Source organism: Carassius carassius, chromosome 36, assembly GCF_963082965.1.
Source record: "Carassius carassius chromosome 36, fCarCar2.1, whole genome shotgun sequence".
Taxonomy (NCBI): domain Eukaryota; kingdom Metazoa; phylum Chordata; class Actinopteri; order Cypriniformes; family Cyprinidae; genus Carassius; species Carassius carassius.
Window position 1 is genome coordinate 29899157 of NC_081790.1, and position 16821 is coordinate 29915977.

The 16821-nt window shown below is 37.5% G+C and overlaps 1 protein-coding gene across 1 annotated transcript; it reads left to right on the forward strand.

Annotated features, from left to right (window-relative positions):
* Window positions 1-8809: 8809 nt before the first annotated feature.
* LOC132116824 (pituitary homeobox 1-like) lies at window positions 8810-12179 on the forward strand. Its single transcript, XM_059525688.1, has 3 exons — window positions 8810-9012; window positions 9817-10019; window positions 11462-12179. The coding sequence occupies exons 1-3, from the start codon at window positions 8910-8912 to the stop codon at window positions 11996-11998; spliced, it is 843 nt and encodes a 280-aa protein (XP_059381671.1). The 5' UTR covers window positions 8810-8909; the 3' UTR covers window positions 11999-12179.
* Window positions 12180-16821: the final 4642 nt, after the last annotated feature.

Sequence of the window (16821 nt, forward strand, 5' to 3'; positions counted from 1 at the left end):
GAATCTGGCGGTGTTTTTATCACAGTGATGTACATATCGTTGGGAAATTAAATGTTCAGTGAGTGGCGCTAAAATCATGTTCAATTTTTTCTAAAATAAATAAAGGTGAATCTGGCCATGTTTTAATATAATTTAATTTGAATGTTTTAATGTTTTTGCATTATTTTATCACTTTAGCTGTACCGGGTGAGCAATAGAGCAAGTTTACTTCTCCAGAAAAGCCACATGTGTTATGTGATAAACACAAATCATGCACTATGGTAGACTTGTTTTGAGCTCATAACAGTATTGTTCAAGGAACTGCAAGAAAATATACTAATTATTAATGGCAACACTTTATTTTTTAAGGACAGATTCTCACTATTAACTATGACTTTTGACTCGATAAACACCTACATTTTTATCAGTAATTTTTATTTTCCTTCAGTGTAACCAGGAATACATTGTATTTCTTCAGTCAACAGCTCCAGCTTCATGATACTCGCATCAGAAACCATTTCATTAAGTTCTTTTGCTGCTGAGTTATCATTTTAGCAGCAGTAGTAAGAACAAATAGATTCAGTTTTTTTATTTCAGGAGATATTGAACCCATGACAGCGTCACACTGATGGAATTTTGTCTCTTTAGTAAACTACACTATATTCCAGAAAGGGCTGTGTGTTTCGATTTAGCATCCATTACCCAGTAAAGTGTGGCATGTTTGCTCAAAGGTGGCTCATGCACACATTTTCTGTAACTGAGGTACTAAGGTGTCCCTCTAAATTGCCCTTGTTTTTCATTTTTCTTACCCGCAGACTCTCCTGCGGTCACTCACGTGTCATCATACTCCTCCTCTGTTGGTTCTGCATGAGGCTCAAGCACAGCTTTGAGGAGAGAGCAGGGTAAATGTGCTGTTTAGACTGACAGAGATCGAGTTACTACAGCTCCTAGCTCACAGAACGGTCCCATACAAAGTCCTGCTGCCTGAATTAGTCACACATGTTTGCATATGTACACAAACACACCCAGCAACAAACACACAGGCAAACACGGCCACTAAGACACACATGCACGCAACACTGGTGGTCCTCTCTCTGTCTGTCTCCTTTATCTCACCTGGAGGCCCAGACAAAGGTGTATTCTCTGTGAATAAACAGGCCCATCATGTTTGGGCTTCTCTCCTAAGAAAACAGCATCTTCAGGAGGAAACAGCCAAGTGGTTAGCCAACATCGTGGTCCGTTTTGCATGCCAATCATATCTGCCACACAGTTAAAGAGTGGAAACATACCGAGAGATGCATGCTTTTCTGCCAAACCGCTTTGTGTTTGAGTCGTGGATTGAGGAGATGCATGCAAACAGCCTATCAGAGCTCTTCTTCAACTGCCCCGTCACAAACGTGCGTGTCTCGCTCTGCTGAGAACCATCACTTTTCATTCTCGCTGAGGATAGCCAGAGTTCATGCCGTTCATTCACATGTGCCTGGATGCCCGTAGACAGGAACGAGGGAAGAGTTCAGATCGTTCCCAGGTACCGTGTTTCGGCAGTCTTTTATTGGCCTTCTAAATGAGTCTGTGTTTGGCTTGAACTTTATCAGAGCCCTGGTCGCAGTGACATTGAAGTGCCTCCTGCTAAAGACTGCCATGAACAGCTTTATGGGGGCAGATAGCATTTTATCTGACCATCTAGATAAAAAAGCCAGGGTTGTTCCTGACTGTGGCGCTTGAGAGGGCTTTTCCCAGATCTGGAGCATGTTGAATTCCTAGGCCTGGCAGTAAATTGTGTTTGAGACAGATGTGTTTCTCTGGACTGATTTCACCCTGAAGAGGCTGGAATGCACTGCCTCGCCGTACAGAAAATGTAAATCAGCAGATCATTGCTACATTCTGATTTTTTGCCCAAGATTAAACTGTAAGAGACGAAAAAACTGTCTATAGTTGATGGTACAAGCTTTGTATCCAGTTGATGCTCTATGAAACAGCTTTTGAATCATCTTGGCAGTGTTTTGTCTCTCTCGTCAGTGTGTTTTCTGATCTGAAGACCTCACCTTCCCCTCATTCAGAAGCCGTGAAGCGAAGGCTCGTGTGTCTGCGCTCCTCCCTGCGCTCTGACATCACCCTGCGTTCACTTTGTCTCTTTGTTTGTCCGAAAAGTTGTTTAAATATGTATTTTCCACAACGGTAATATTTGCTGGATAAATCTTAATGTCAGGACACATAAAGAGCCCAGAATACCGAGAGCAGCAATGCGTAAAGATGCTGAACTCCCACGGATGATGTTTTCCTCATCAAGCCCTGTCAAAACTAGCAGGACACAAGACACTTACTGAGGACTACAGGCTTGGATATATATTACACTCAAACCGTTTCAGTTCGAAGAAATCATGGGGCTTTAACACATTGATTAACAGCTCTTGATGTCAAAACAGACCTCAAGCGAAATGTTTTCGGGGTTTTATCCTCGTGCACTGCATGAGAGTGGCGTCATCATGATCGGTCTAACATTAGCTCAGCATTACTGGAACAACAGGCTAAAGAACAGAAAACCGCAGATAAAGTCACCTGCTTATGTTGGGTTTCAGGCTCTGAGCTGTCTTATGACTATTCTAGTCCAGCAGAGAGACTAATCAGCTCTAATTAACATAATGCTGGTCATTCAGCAGCGTAATGGTGTGCGGATTGTTGTGATGATGCTTCATGACATTGATCAAAAACACTTTACTAAACCAACACAGAGTGGCTGTATTCTGGTTCTTAACCCTTGAGCTGCTCAAACACCCTTCACCTAATTTGGTGTTCCCAGTCAGAAAGGACCAGCCTTTGAAAAATGGCTTATAAATCTCTCTTTATGCTTTGTGCTGTGTTATTACCAGCTTGTTTTCTTTCAGTTATAGCACAGGTTTTGTACTTCTTTTTGGTCATAGGCCTCATTAATCTAAGCTTATGCTCTTCAGTTTTTAGATATGGCATAACAGGAAATTTATGAGCATATTTAGTGGCTGGTTACTTTTGATTGGAAACACTACATGTGTAACAAAGTGAGAAAAAAATACATAGAAAATACAAAAAATATTAGAATATTAGGAAAAAGAAAACCCTCCCCAGCTCAGAATGACACAACATGACGGTTCATCTCAGTCATGAATAAACATGCATTATTAATGCTATATAAAAAACTGAAATTCTACTATATGGGCTGCATCTTAACCAGCCATGAACTGCTAGATAGAGCTGATCAGACCATCAGATCATCATCGGCTGTGAATATATCCAATTCTGTGACTAGTGTTTAAATCACTGATAAAGCAGATTTCTCTCATATTGCATTGATGAATGATCATTTAAAGCAGCTGTTAAATACAGATGTTGGGGAATAAACTAGTATGAACTGTGTGAATATGAAGTGTGTTTAAGAAATGTAGAGTGTATTGTTTTGTAAGATGCAAGACGTATCATTATTTATCAGAGACATCTATAATTTCTTACACTGTTATTCCAATGACTTGACAACATATGAACTATTAAAGTGGCAATACAAACAAAGAATGGGAAAAAGACACAATTTTCAGCGACATTTGTCCCTTTGAACTGGACCAAGGTCCTCTCATGAAATCCCTCAGAGAGACAGAGTAAAGCTGCAGGAGGACCAGGACCTGTTTGAGGACCTCCAGGAGTTATGGCCTGCCACAGGAACAGAGGTCTCCTGGACTGTCCCTGAAACACTGCTGTATGAATCACCTGAAAACACCCCTGATAGGCCTGGTGATGCTTAGCACATTTGAATTAGTGAAGTAAAAAAATTGATTTCGATCCTGAACCTGCATAATAATAAAAGGTGGATTTACCTGCGATTACACTGATTTCGTGAAAACAATTATTTTGTTTAATAAAATATGTATTTGCTTGATAGAAAGGAGAAACCTCATTACAGATTACAAACACTATTTCATTTTCCAAATAAATATGACAACAGCGGGATAAAAATGACGATGCCCGTTTTCTTTTTAAACGACATTAGCGTTCATCTATAGAAAACATCACGCTCTGAAAATGCACATCTATAGCACGATTTTTTCTTTTTTATAGCTGCTTTTTTACATGCAGAAGCTGACTTCTGCATAAACACTGAGAGCATATGATGTGCACCTAGCACACAACCCTACACTCACCATCTCGCCAAACAGAAACAGAGAATCGTGCACTTTCATGAGATCGGGTTAACTCGCACGCGCACAGACACTTGTCCCATGCATTACACGACATCATCAGAAGCGGAGAGGTTACGTCGCAGTTTTAGAAACAGTTCAACTGAAGAATTATTAGAGAGGTACTGAAACCGAACATTCTCTCTCTCTCTCTCTCTCTCTCTCTCTCTCTCCCCCTCTGTCTGTCACACACACACACACACACACACACACACACACACACACACACACGTTTGCTTAGCTAAATAGGGACATTACAGACATACAGATTTTAACCTAAACCCACCCCTACTCCCAACCCTGCCCCTGACAGAAAACTAAAACAATAAATTAATTAATTAATTTAAAAAACCTTTTCTTTAGCCTATTTTTTTTACACCAGTTTAATTTATGAGGACGTCCACAAATGGAGGTTTTTTTTTTTTTGCATACAATGTTTTCCATTTGCAACTTTGTTTTAATTTATAACCAAATTACTAAACTAAACAATATTAGCAAACAAATCAGAGAATAGTCGAAAACATAACTGACTAATCTCGCAGTCATACAGAAGCTCTTGAGTGTTTGAAGGAAATGAATCCAGAAGATCTCATGCTAAACTCAAGTCAGGAATAATCTCAAATAAACAGAGGCATGTAAGTCCGTGCAGTAAAGCGTTCGTGTGCATCTTAATTAAAAGAAAAACTTTTTTAGAGTAATGTGGCACGCGCCGATGATAACCGATGTGAGGAAGTGATGTCATTTACACGACCTAGCTCAGTCAATGCAGAAATATGCTGCCATACACTTCTGGTGAACATATAGGTACGATTTCAAGCGAGATTCATTTGAATGTTTTTTTTGTTTTTGTAAATCCTTAAATGACGAAGCAACATCTTTAAACCCGCCAGTAAACCTTGTCAGTGCATTTATCTTTCATGCAATGAGCTCTTCTGAGATCCCAAAACATTACAAAATATATTCAATGGAACAGCAAATAAGAGTGGAAGTAGTCTAGCATCAACAGACCTTGAGTAACAGTCAGAAATACACGGCTCTCCACAACAATTAAAGGGCTCTGCTCGGCAGTATTCTTTATTAATTAACTTCATTTTTATTTTTAAAGAGAAAATGAAGAAGCGAAGACGGTGAACGTCACTTTATTGTTTGCGAGGCTTGAGGCTCATAAAACATCAGAGAAATCATAGTCTTTCATTTTGAGAATTTGACCTTTGTAGAAGCGACCATAAACTATAGCCTAATATAATTATTGTTATTGTAAGCCGCTTCACTCGTTAATTCAGTCATATATTTGATCAGTGCTTGTGTTTAGAAAAACTAGACTGAATATGGACATACAATTATTAATAGAGGCATCGATAGTGTGAATTCTAACACTTTTAATTCATTATTTTAATAATTAATGTTAATCATTGTAATATTTCTAATATTTTATATTAACATTTCTTGCTTTGCGCGACAGGTTTGTATTCGTATATTCATTTATTCAATGAATGCGGTCTTTTAAGAGCGTGTAGCTCTAGGCTATTCTATTTTAAAATAGTAAATATAATACACAGATTCTCTAAGATTTGATATGCGACAATAACACTTTTCCATTCGTGGAACATAAAGCATATGATTAAAACGCGTAACTGTTTTAATAATCTGTTTCAAAGGAGAAAAACAACAAAAATGGAGTAAATAAACTAACCAGAGAGTGAAATAAAAGTATAGATCTCATAAGTGACCAGCGATCAGCGCGCATATGACAGTAATTTGTGTACTTGATATGAAAGCACACATCCTCGTCCTCTATCAGGCGCGTGACGTCATGCGCCCGTGACGTCACTTGATATACCCGATAGAGGCTGCCCTGCCGCATCTTCAGCCGCATAAACTTGAACATTGCTTACCAACACACACTTGAGGAACTATATGCTATAAATGCATGGAGAGCGTTTAGGCTACACGAGAAAAGGAAGCAAACAGCGTTCAGACTGACACGTGAGTCACTATTCGCCTTTTAACAATGTTTGTTTGGCCTAATATTGTTTAGCATATAAAGTTGATGTTTTTTCTTATTATTATTATCACAGTGCATAACAGGTTCCGTTATTACCCGATAAATCTGCATGTTTCACTTGGAATGTTGTCCGGTCGTCCTGTGGTCAGTGCAGAGCAGATCTAAACACTGTGAGTAGCAGAGAAGTGCTCAGCTGAACAAACCTCTGCAGAAGATCGAGAGAGAGAGAGATAGTTCATATTCATAATTCGCCAAGGAGGTGATCATCACTAAAACAGCCTTGCGATTTCAGTTTGTTGTAGATTTGTATGTATTTATTTATTTTGGAGACACTGTCATGTTGTTCTCGAGACTGAGTGTTTTCTAAATCTAGTAGCTATAGGCCTATTTCCGTATCTTTGTTCAAAATCATCTGGAGGAGTATTTTCATATTGCTATAAATAAATAGTTTATTATTGCGTTGTCACGCGCAACTCATTATGAATGCATCTCTAAATAACAGGCTAATAATAATAATAATAATAACAGCCTATATTTATTTACAGTAAAGTATAGCTGTCACTACTAAGACCAGCTGCATAGTTGTAAACAATTATAATAACATCCACAAGTCAAACAATTATTCACAGGCTTCTTTAAAGCCTTCTATATGCTGCAGACGATTTCACTATAAAAAAAATGCTGGGGTTGTTTCAACCCAACTTTGGGTCAAATATGGACTAACCCAACCGTTGGGTTGAATTTTTACATTAATTTTATTTGACCTAAAAGTTGGGTTAGTCCAATTTTGACCCAAAGTTGGGTTGAAACAACCCCAGCATTTTTTACAGTGAACCCATCAAATGGGTTTTGTTGGTACATAAATGTATTTAGGTTGATTCAGTGATGCTAAATAATATCTTTGACTTGAATAAAATTGAATAAAACCCGTTAATTGGTATTGTTATTTTTTATACATTTTTTTTCAGTGCATGGGCTTCCTTAAAATATTATTCTATTGTACTGTTTATAATAATTATTTATCCGTTTGTCAAATGAGTCAGTCAGATGTGTCTGAATGTGTGTGCGAGCATCATTGTCTAAATGAACCTGATAAGCATCTGAAGCATCGAGGAGTTTAAACCTTCATTAAGAGGAAAATGAGAATGATTTAGTTGTGTGCTCTGGCAGTCAGTGACCGATGGACTATTATTATAACTGTGATTCCACTCTTTATCGCGCTCGTAGGTGTCAAAGCAATGCATTAAAATAAATAAATAAAACACATGATCCATTTATTTGAATGAATTAAACTGTTAGACTAACCTATATCAAATAAGGTAAGATAATGTCCATTTCTTAAAAATATCGAGGACACCTATATTACATGTTCTCCCATTTAAATAATTCTCGCGAACTGTCATTATAGAAATGCACAATTTTCTATTATTGAAATATATTCACCTGCAAACTAACGAAACAAATCTTTAGGTCTTTGTCCATGATGCTGTTTTTAATTGGGAGGATTATTTAAATGGATAGTTATTCACGAGAGTATGGCGACTAATGAACCAAAACTAAAGCAACAGATAGATGAAAATACAATTAAACGAAATAAACCGCAGATATGAGTCAATCCATGCCTACAGAAGAAAGAGCGTGCATCATGCTGTCAGATCTCAGCAATTATTATTACTGTTAAATGTTTGTGTAGGAAAATACAGTCTGACTAAATGATTTCTCCGTAAATTACAATAATGACAATAATAATAATAAAGTAGGCTATTCATTGAAAATAGGTCAGATGCTAAGGCCAAAAACAAGGTTATAAATATGCCGATGTTTTTATTATTTTATTTTTTATATAGCCTATTTTTTTCCAAAGCTACACCAGTAAAAACATTAACCTTCGGTTTCTGTTTATAAAATAAAAATATAAATTGTCTGCAGTGTGCAAATAATTAGATAAAGCTGGTGGCTGACTCTATGTCGTAAACATTTAGAAATGGCGCTTTTCTGAATCTAATCATTTTAGTTGAAGGGCCTCAGATGATTGTAAGGCGGCTCTCAGGCGGCTTTATTCTCACCAAGTCCCGCACAGAACAATCAGACTGAAAGTGAGATGTTTTCTGACTGACAATGAAACAAGGGTCCTGGACAGTCACTGAGCATAATAACGTGTTCATGAACCTCGAATTCAAAGGAGTTTTCCTCTGAACACACTGCTGGGTTTGGGTTTGCTGGTTCTGACATGTCGCAGGATTCAAAGAAACTGCTCACTCAACAAACTGAATTGGCAATGACGAATAAAGTCAGCCTCTTTTTAATGTTAACAATTAGCTAAGTCCTGACATTGCTTCAATGACTGTTCTTAAACCGCACGAGAATAACAGTAATTGGACAAAATATTTTATTTTTAGCTAACAGCCTCTTAATGTTCATGGCGCATGCAGCATGAGTCCAAAAACAGTGTTTCCGATATTAGCCGAAGCTGGACTGAAGGAAGAAGTGTGTGTGAGAAATGATAGTCTCTGTGGGTGGGACTGCCAGTGGACACGGGGGAGAGGAGAGAGGAGGTGGGTCCTCTTCAGGAATATACCTGCAGTCGTCTGGAGGACAGTACTGCGCGAGATCGCTGGCTGGGCACGGGTTTATTCATTAGAAAAGCGCTTTGTAAATACACCGACGCTTGCGTCGCAGCGCTGGAGAGTGTTTGTAACACGCATGATTGTTTTAAAGGTTGAATGAATTTGGACATGGCCTCATCTTTTCCTCTGCCGAGAAGCAACAGCACCAGAGAAACGTTAGAGAACTCGAGCAGCGAATCTTCAGATAATGAAACAGCAGGTAAACGACATGTATTTACATACCCCTCCATAGAATAAAACATACAACATTAACATCCCGAAATATATGCAAGCAAGCCTATTTAACTAAAAGCATGAGTTTACATGTTAAGAATATTGTCTCTTGCCATATCTGCTATGCCTGCGATTTTTGTTTTAGTACATAGAAATAACTTATTTATTTGCTTAGCTGTTTTTAGATTAACTTATCAGAAGCAGTGTAGCGCTTGTTGAACGTTGGAAGCTTGTTGCTTTGCAGTAGTAAAAACTAAATATAAATTCACGTTTAGTCTGTATTATCAACGCATCTGTTGCTTTCTCAATATAATTTCAACTGCTGGACATAGCCTGTTTTGATCCTACATTCCCTAAAGAGATCGATAACCGCTACCAGACCTGTTTCTAGAAATGATATTAGAATTAAATGCGTGTTTATTAGCTGGAGGAAGCTGTTGCATAAACTGCTAATCTTTATATGAAAGTAGTCGAGATGCGTAAACAATGAACTAGGCCTGAGTTTAAAACACGGCCGACAGTTCTTTCCATTGGATAGGCCTTTAACTTCTATGTTGGATATTTAAAATAATACAGCCGTGAGCATTGTATGCAAATAGTTCCCGTTTGAGAAACATGTTTTAATAAGACATGTTTGCATATTTATGTATTGACGAGCAGCACGTCAGTCTGAACACGAAGCGTGATTCCGTTTTGTCCGACTCTCGTTTTGAGTCCGATTCCTTCCAAATCTCTGGCAAAAATAGATGCGACCGAGCACCACATATCACCTCAAAATTATTCTCCCCAGAAAAGGAGAGGTCTGTCGAGCAGAGAAGTGACGATGGGAATGCCGAAGATTCCAAGAAAAAGAAACAGAGACGTCAGAGGACTCACTTCACCAGCCAGCAGCTGCAGGAGCTGGAAGCCACCTTCCAGAGGAACCGGTACCCGGACATGAGCACCCGAGAGGAGATCGCCGTGTGGACCAACCTCACGGAGGCCCGGGTCCGGGTACGACATCACTACACACATTTGCGTTAGCGAAACATTTGGTTACACTTTATTTTAAGGTGTCCTTGTTACAATATAATTATACATTTGAGCCTACTGAGTAATATTAATTAACTATATGCACTAGTACATGGTTAGGGTTTGATTTAGGGATACTTGATCATGCATGTAATTATGCATAATTTGTTGTTATAAGAATAGTACGTAATAATTGAATAAATAATGAATGCATTTAGCAGACGATTTTATCCAAAGTGACTTACAGGTTTTTCTGGCTATACTTTTTTTTTACCCGTATGTTAGGGTTAGGGTTGTAACGTGTTACAAGGACACCTTAAAATAAAGTGTTACCTAACATTTTAGCTAAAGAATGATCTTGGATGCGTTTCAGGCCAAGACTCAATTATTTCCGTGGAATATTTACAAGATGAAGCGGATCAAATGTGCATATTAACTAGCAAATTAAAATGACCTATTTAATAAGCTAAATCAAGTTTTATCAGTTATAAAATGTGTGCAATTTGTAAATTGATTTGTTCGTTCAGTGCGTATCCTGTTATGAATTTGAAAACAGAATTCTTTTTTTTTTTTTTAGACAAAGTGTTGCTTCTCATTATTTTTAAATGACTAAAAGCTTTATATACTTCCAGGCCAAAGCAAAAGTATAGTATTGCCTTTTTAGCCATTTTCAGAAATGAAGCAGATCTTTGAAATAATTCCACATTATTCAAAAAACATATTCCGATCATCATTAGTAAAACGTTCGCTAAAGGACTGATGTTTTACTGTTGGTTAAATGTATAGACAAATACATGCACGAGCTTTCTTGATTGGTTTTCACACCCTAAATGTGACCCTGGAGCACGAAACTAGTAATAAGTGTCCATTTTTTTACCCTTATGAATAAATCATCTCTTGATGTGTGGTTTGTTCGGAGGACAATATTTGTCTGAGATACAACTATTTAAAAATCTGGAATCTGAAGGAGCAAAAAAATCTAAATATTGAGAAAATCATCTTAAAGTTAGAAATGCATATTACTAATAAAAAAAATGTGTTTTGATATGTTTATGTTAGGACACTTACACTTAAATATTTTTAAATAAAGATCTTTATTTAATATTCTAATGATTTTTGGCATAAAATAATGTATAATTGTGACTCATTCAATGTATTGTTGTCTATTTCTACAAATATACCTGAGATACTGATGACCGGTTCTGTGCTGCAGGGGTTTGTGGTTAATTATGCTTATAAATATATCTCGCTGATAATGTAAATGATAAACTATTCACATACAAATGTAGCTAATGTGCTCATCTTATTGTAAATATTATATATTTAGCAAATGACCTCTACATCAGGAAAAAAATGTTTTGCATAAGTTTATGACTAGTACTGCTGTGAGTCAACTTTTCTGAGTAACGCGTCCTCTTCCGTAGGTTTGGTTCAAGAATCGGAGGGCGAAATGGAGAAAACGGGAGCGCAACCAGCAAATGGATTTGTGTAAGAACAGTTACCTGCCCCAGTTCAGCGGACTCATGCAGCCCTACGATGACGTGTACCCCGCGTACACCTACAACAACTGGACCAACAAAGGCCTGGCCACAGCCCCGCTGTCCACCAAGAACTTCACCTTCTTCAATTCCATGAGTCCCCTCACGTCCCAGTCCATGTTCTCCTCCCCGACCTCCATCTCCTCCATGAGCATGGCGTCCGGGATGGGACACTCCGCCGTGCCCGGCATGCCGACCACCGGCCTGAACAACATCGGTAACCTGAACGGTATCGGGAGCTCCGCGATCAGTCCGGCCATGAGCTCGTCCGCGTGCCCCTACGGGCCTCCGGGATCTCCGTACAGCGTCTACAGAGACACTTGTAACTCCTTAAGACTGAAATCCAAGCAGCACGCATCTTTCGGATATAGCGGGTTACAGAGTCCCGGCTCCGGTCTGAACGCGTGCCAGTACAACAGCTGACGAGTGAACGGAACCGGGAGAAATCCCCGTGCTGGATTTTACAGCGGAATATGCGGATTGTCTGTGTTTACCTAAACTTGCACAACCATTTAAATCCATTGTTTGGATTCCAACGTTTTGAAGACAAGTCAAACTCATACATTGTACATAAATATAAACGTGGAACAAAGTTGGACGCAGTGCTCCAGTGGGAACAATGGTTTGTCAAATGTGGTAATTGTGCCCCGTGATGAGTCTGTTCGTCGTGTTTGTGCTCAGTGTCACGGACAGTGTCTGTAGTCCTCGTGGATCTCAGAGACAGCCTGGAGTCTTTCCACGTCGTTGTTTCATTGTGTCGATAGATTTACCGCATGCTTTTCTTCCAGTGAAAACAAAATGTTTTGTAAAAATTATATGAATGTAGACTAAATAACAAAGCTATAGCTTTATGTTGTACCCCTGTTGATTGAAATTGTGTTTATGTTAAAGGCAATGTTTAAATAAACCTAAAAAGAAACAATTCCTAAAATGATTTGTCGAAAGGAGCGTGGACTGTAGACAGATTATAAAAAAAAAAAATTTAAACGGACATTGTACATAATCGAAAACTTTTAATTGAAAAATATTCTATCTTTAAACAATCATTCAATCATATATAAATGATTTTTTTCCTATTCGCCGAGCTTAATTTCAATGCATGCAGAATCAATTCAACTCTAGACTCTATTTCCATATATTACACTTGACATCAATCTGTGTCAATGTCTGCTGTTTGACAATGCACTTAATCCTGCCATTGGATTTTTTAATGCTCCAGCACATTCCTTAATTATAAAAGATTTCCAAAGCACGCAATTATATACAAATATACCTTTAGGATGAAAGAGAGAAAGGCAAACTTTAAAATCTATTCCTTATCACGGTTTGCCACATTAAGTGACTGTTTTATCTGCCTGGGTGTATTTAGGTCTAGCTATTTGGATGATACGTAGGAGAAGGTCTGTCGTAACTGATGTTTTCCCTAATGCCACTGATCCATTTCCACTGATAATAATGCCTTTAATTTCCTAAAAGGTCGGCTCAGAGAGGCCAGTGTTAATGGTCACTTCCTCGGTTTGCTAACAGAATGAGCTCGCTGCACAATGTTGACATGCCTCTTCAAGGACGCATTAAAGTCATTCCCCAAACCAAACAAGAGAAAGAAAGAGCACATCACACACCGAGGACAGAAGAGAATCTGATGAAGATAGAGCCAAGCACTTTTCAGTCTTTACACAAACTGACACGCGTGGACTTGTTAAGCGCTGCCACACATATTATAATAATTATTATGAGTATTGTTTATTTATGCGCAGCAGCCTTGAGTAGAAATAACATTGAAAATAACACTTCGAGCGGTTTTTGAATTGTTTCTGACAAAATCTAGTTAGGATTAGATCAGTTGGATTTAAAGAAGATTTTTTTTTAAATTAGATTTAAATAGGCTAGTATATGGAACTCTACATATAAAGCGCACAAAAGAGAAGCACAAAATACATTGTCGGATCTTTGCAAATGTTTATTTTTTTATAGCTACTGTCCTTCTAAAAGAAAGAAGTGGGGGGAAAAGTTTTTGCTTATATCCAGGTCTAATAAATAATCAGTAAATGATCTTCTCTGATCAATCGATCACTGATATGAAGTCAAACCACATTGTGTTGACTGATATTCTAATCGCTTATGATAAGAAGACAATGCACGTCACTTCCGCGTGTTTAATTACTCATTCTAAATCAATCTTCATCAGTCTCTTAGGAAATCCATACTTTGCCACCTTTAGTTTTCCTATCTCCCTCAATTAAAGCTGGGTTAGAGAAGGTTCTCCTTACGACAGAACTAAGAAAAGCGGAGCATTAATAACCATATGCTCTCAGTTAGGCTTATTTTGACATTTCAAAGTGTCGGGCTTCATAAAAAGCTAACAGATGTTTACTTTTAGTGATACTATCTTCATGTAGCTATTGCTTTTGCAGTATTCAAATTACATACAAGTCGTGGAAATGTAATAAAAGCTTATAACAACGTTGACATAAAAACCGATATTTAACATTACCAGTTTTTAAAATTAAAGTATTTGGAGCACCTATTATAATATTATATATTGTATAATATAACAATAACAAACAACATACATTTATGACAATAAAAAGATAATATTTAGCCTGAAATCGCACTTAGCATTTAAATGATTTTTATGTTTAATTATAATCCATCGGTATAAACATCATAAGAGTTTGTATGTTATAAAGTACAGTTATTGCACTTTGTTATGTGAGTAATATTGTGTAATAATTCTGTCACAACAAACACAAAGGTTGTTTGGCAAAGGAAGATGGGACGCTTGATAAGACAGAACAACCATAACACTGACTGAAAAAGCATGTAGTAAAAATAATATATAGCCTACTTTGAATCTCATAATTCACGAGAAGCAATATAAAGAAAGTGATTAATAACAACCCACAAATATCAAATGTTCTGAGAAAAAAAACCTAATAAACATTTAGAAATACAAATATTGATTATTATCGATATATAATAGGCTACAAAATAGGTTGCTGAAGACTTTTTACCTATAAAAAAATAGAAGAAAAAATAGCACAAATCAATTAAAACCCATTGACTCAAATGTGAAAATAAATGTTCAAAACATAAAGACACACAGTTTAAAACCCTTGCAGCACAAAGCCCTGCGAAGACTCCAGGAACTGCTGATGATCATGATTAACAGATCCTGCAAGAGTTTCTTACTCTCACTCTCTCTGACAGAGCTTCATCTGCTGCTTCAGACTGTTCAGATCTAATGAAAGAAACACACTTCATCTGTTCTGCCAGGCGGCTAATTCGAGAAAGACCGTCAAGACTTCATTACATTCTAAATGCTCAATTACATGTGCTTGCAACAGTTGAATTTTAGTGCAATACGAAAATTAGGTGAAGGAGACTTGGGTGGAATCTCGTGGCGGGACTGTCATATATATATATATATCGGGTATAGACCAAGGGTGAATTCTACAATACTTCCTCTGGGGATTAAAAAATAAAGATCACATTACTGTGTTCCTGTGCGTATTTGTAAGTAATGAGCAATAAATACTAATTGGATTACCTGTAATATAATAATAATAATAATAATGATAATAATAATTAAAGAAAAAAAAAGAGTAATACATTTTTATTACACTTTATTTTAAGGTTTCCGTTTTACAGTGCAATTGTAAATTGCATAATTTTTTGTACTAATGTTAAGTACATGTACAATGTATAACAAGGACTATACTTAAAGAGTTACCCATTTTTTCCCCTAATTGAAATATTTTTTGTAATTAACGTATGATGTGGGCATTGATAGGTAAAGTGTTAATCCAATTATGTATTTAAAAAAAACTTACAAAACTTAAAAGGGATCCTTAAAACACAGGTATAGTGATAAACAATATTTAAACCCGTGGAATAAATATAATACAAACTGATTTAGTTTCGCCACACTAGCCGAGGATGAACAACTCAATGCAGATGGATTGTGTCACGTTTAGCAGCTGTTATTGCTGATTCTGCCCTCTTCAGTCAGTTTCACAGATTAAGAAACATATAGATAGATCACGCACTAAAAGACAGACTTAAGGTTTTCTTTTCCGATTCCCAGTTAAATTAAAAACAATATACTATTGTAATGGACTGAAGTGATGTAATTTATGGAAGAACTTTACCTGTAAACCTAAATCCAGCAGCTTCAGTAGTGTATTTAGTTGAGTGGAAACGGTCTTAGAAAAGATAGTTCACCCAAAAATTAAATTTCCAATCAAATCAAATTTCCATCAAGTTCCAATCATGTATGAGTTTCTTTCTTCTGCTGAACACAGAAGATATTCTGAAGAATGTGAGTAACCAAACAGTTAATGGTAGCCACTGACTGACACTGACACAGTATTTTATTTCCATACGATGGAAGTCAACTGTTTGGTTACTCGCATTCTTCATAATATCTTCTTCTGTGTTCAGCAGGACCCCCTGCAGTAAAGGGTTCTGGCATCAAACTCCAGAAAAGTTATTACTCTACCTCCATAACTGAGGTTTCTATGCCGCGTTTCCCAAAAGCGTTTTTAGATAACACTGGTCATTAGTTCCATTGAACTCTGTTGGTAATGACAGAACTTGCGACCATAGTTGTGTTTGGGAAATGCACCCCTGGCTGTCAGTGGAGGATGATGACTCTTGCAGCCAGAGGGTTAAGTTACAGCATCTACCAGCAGGTTATCATTACTGTTACTGGATCGTGCCAAACTTGAACTTTTGGCTGGAACAGGAATAGGATGACAGGATCATTGAGTGACTGGATCTGTGGCAGGCTTTAATATTACAGAATGGCTAAAACAGGAAGGAGTTACTGAAGGTTACACCTCCTGGCTTGACCACACAAATCTTCTGAATAAAAATGAGAAACTGAATAAAGCTAAGGTGTCATCTAAGGTGTCAATGGAGGACACTGCCAGGCCAAACCAGCAAGGGTATAGAAACATTTATAAAAGTCCTTTCAGGTCTTTTAAGAGGTAAAATGTCTGCTATAGGAGCTGTTTTAGAGGACAGCTGGGATCACGCTTTGGCCCCTCTAACAATATTTGAGAAACAAGATAATATTTCACATTGAATTTGTAGGGCTGAAGGGAGCGAGACTGTAATTTGTGCATTGGAGTCCTTCATGCATTCCAGTCACTGTAGTTGACAAAAAGTCTCCCCAGAAGGAAGAAATGGAGGGAATCCAGGGCCCATGTTCTAGCCAAACCCTTCTTCTAGAGTATCACGGC

What these genes read in the sequence shown, in the direction of transcription:
- LOC132116824 (XM_059525688.1), top strand. Translation starts at nt 8,910, where the DNA reads ATGAATTTGGACATGGCCTCATCTTTTCCTCTGCCGAGAAGCAACAGC. An exon ending in TTCAGATAATGAAACAGCAG is followed by an intron (nt 9,013 to 9,816) that starts GTAAACGACATG and finishes TATTCTCCCCAG; the next exon opens with AAAAGGAGAGGTCTGTCGAG. An exon ending in TCACGGAGGCCCGGGTCCGG is followed by an intron (nt 10,020 to 11,461) that starts GTACGACATCAC and finishes CCTCTTCCGTAG; the next exon opens with GTTTGGTTCAAGAATCGGAG.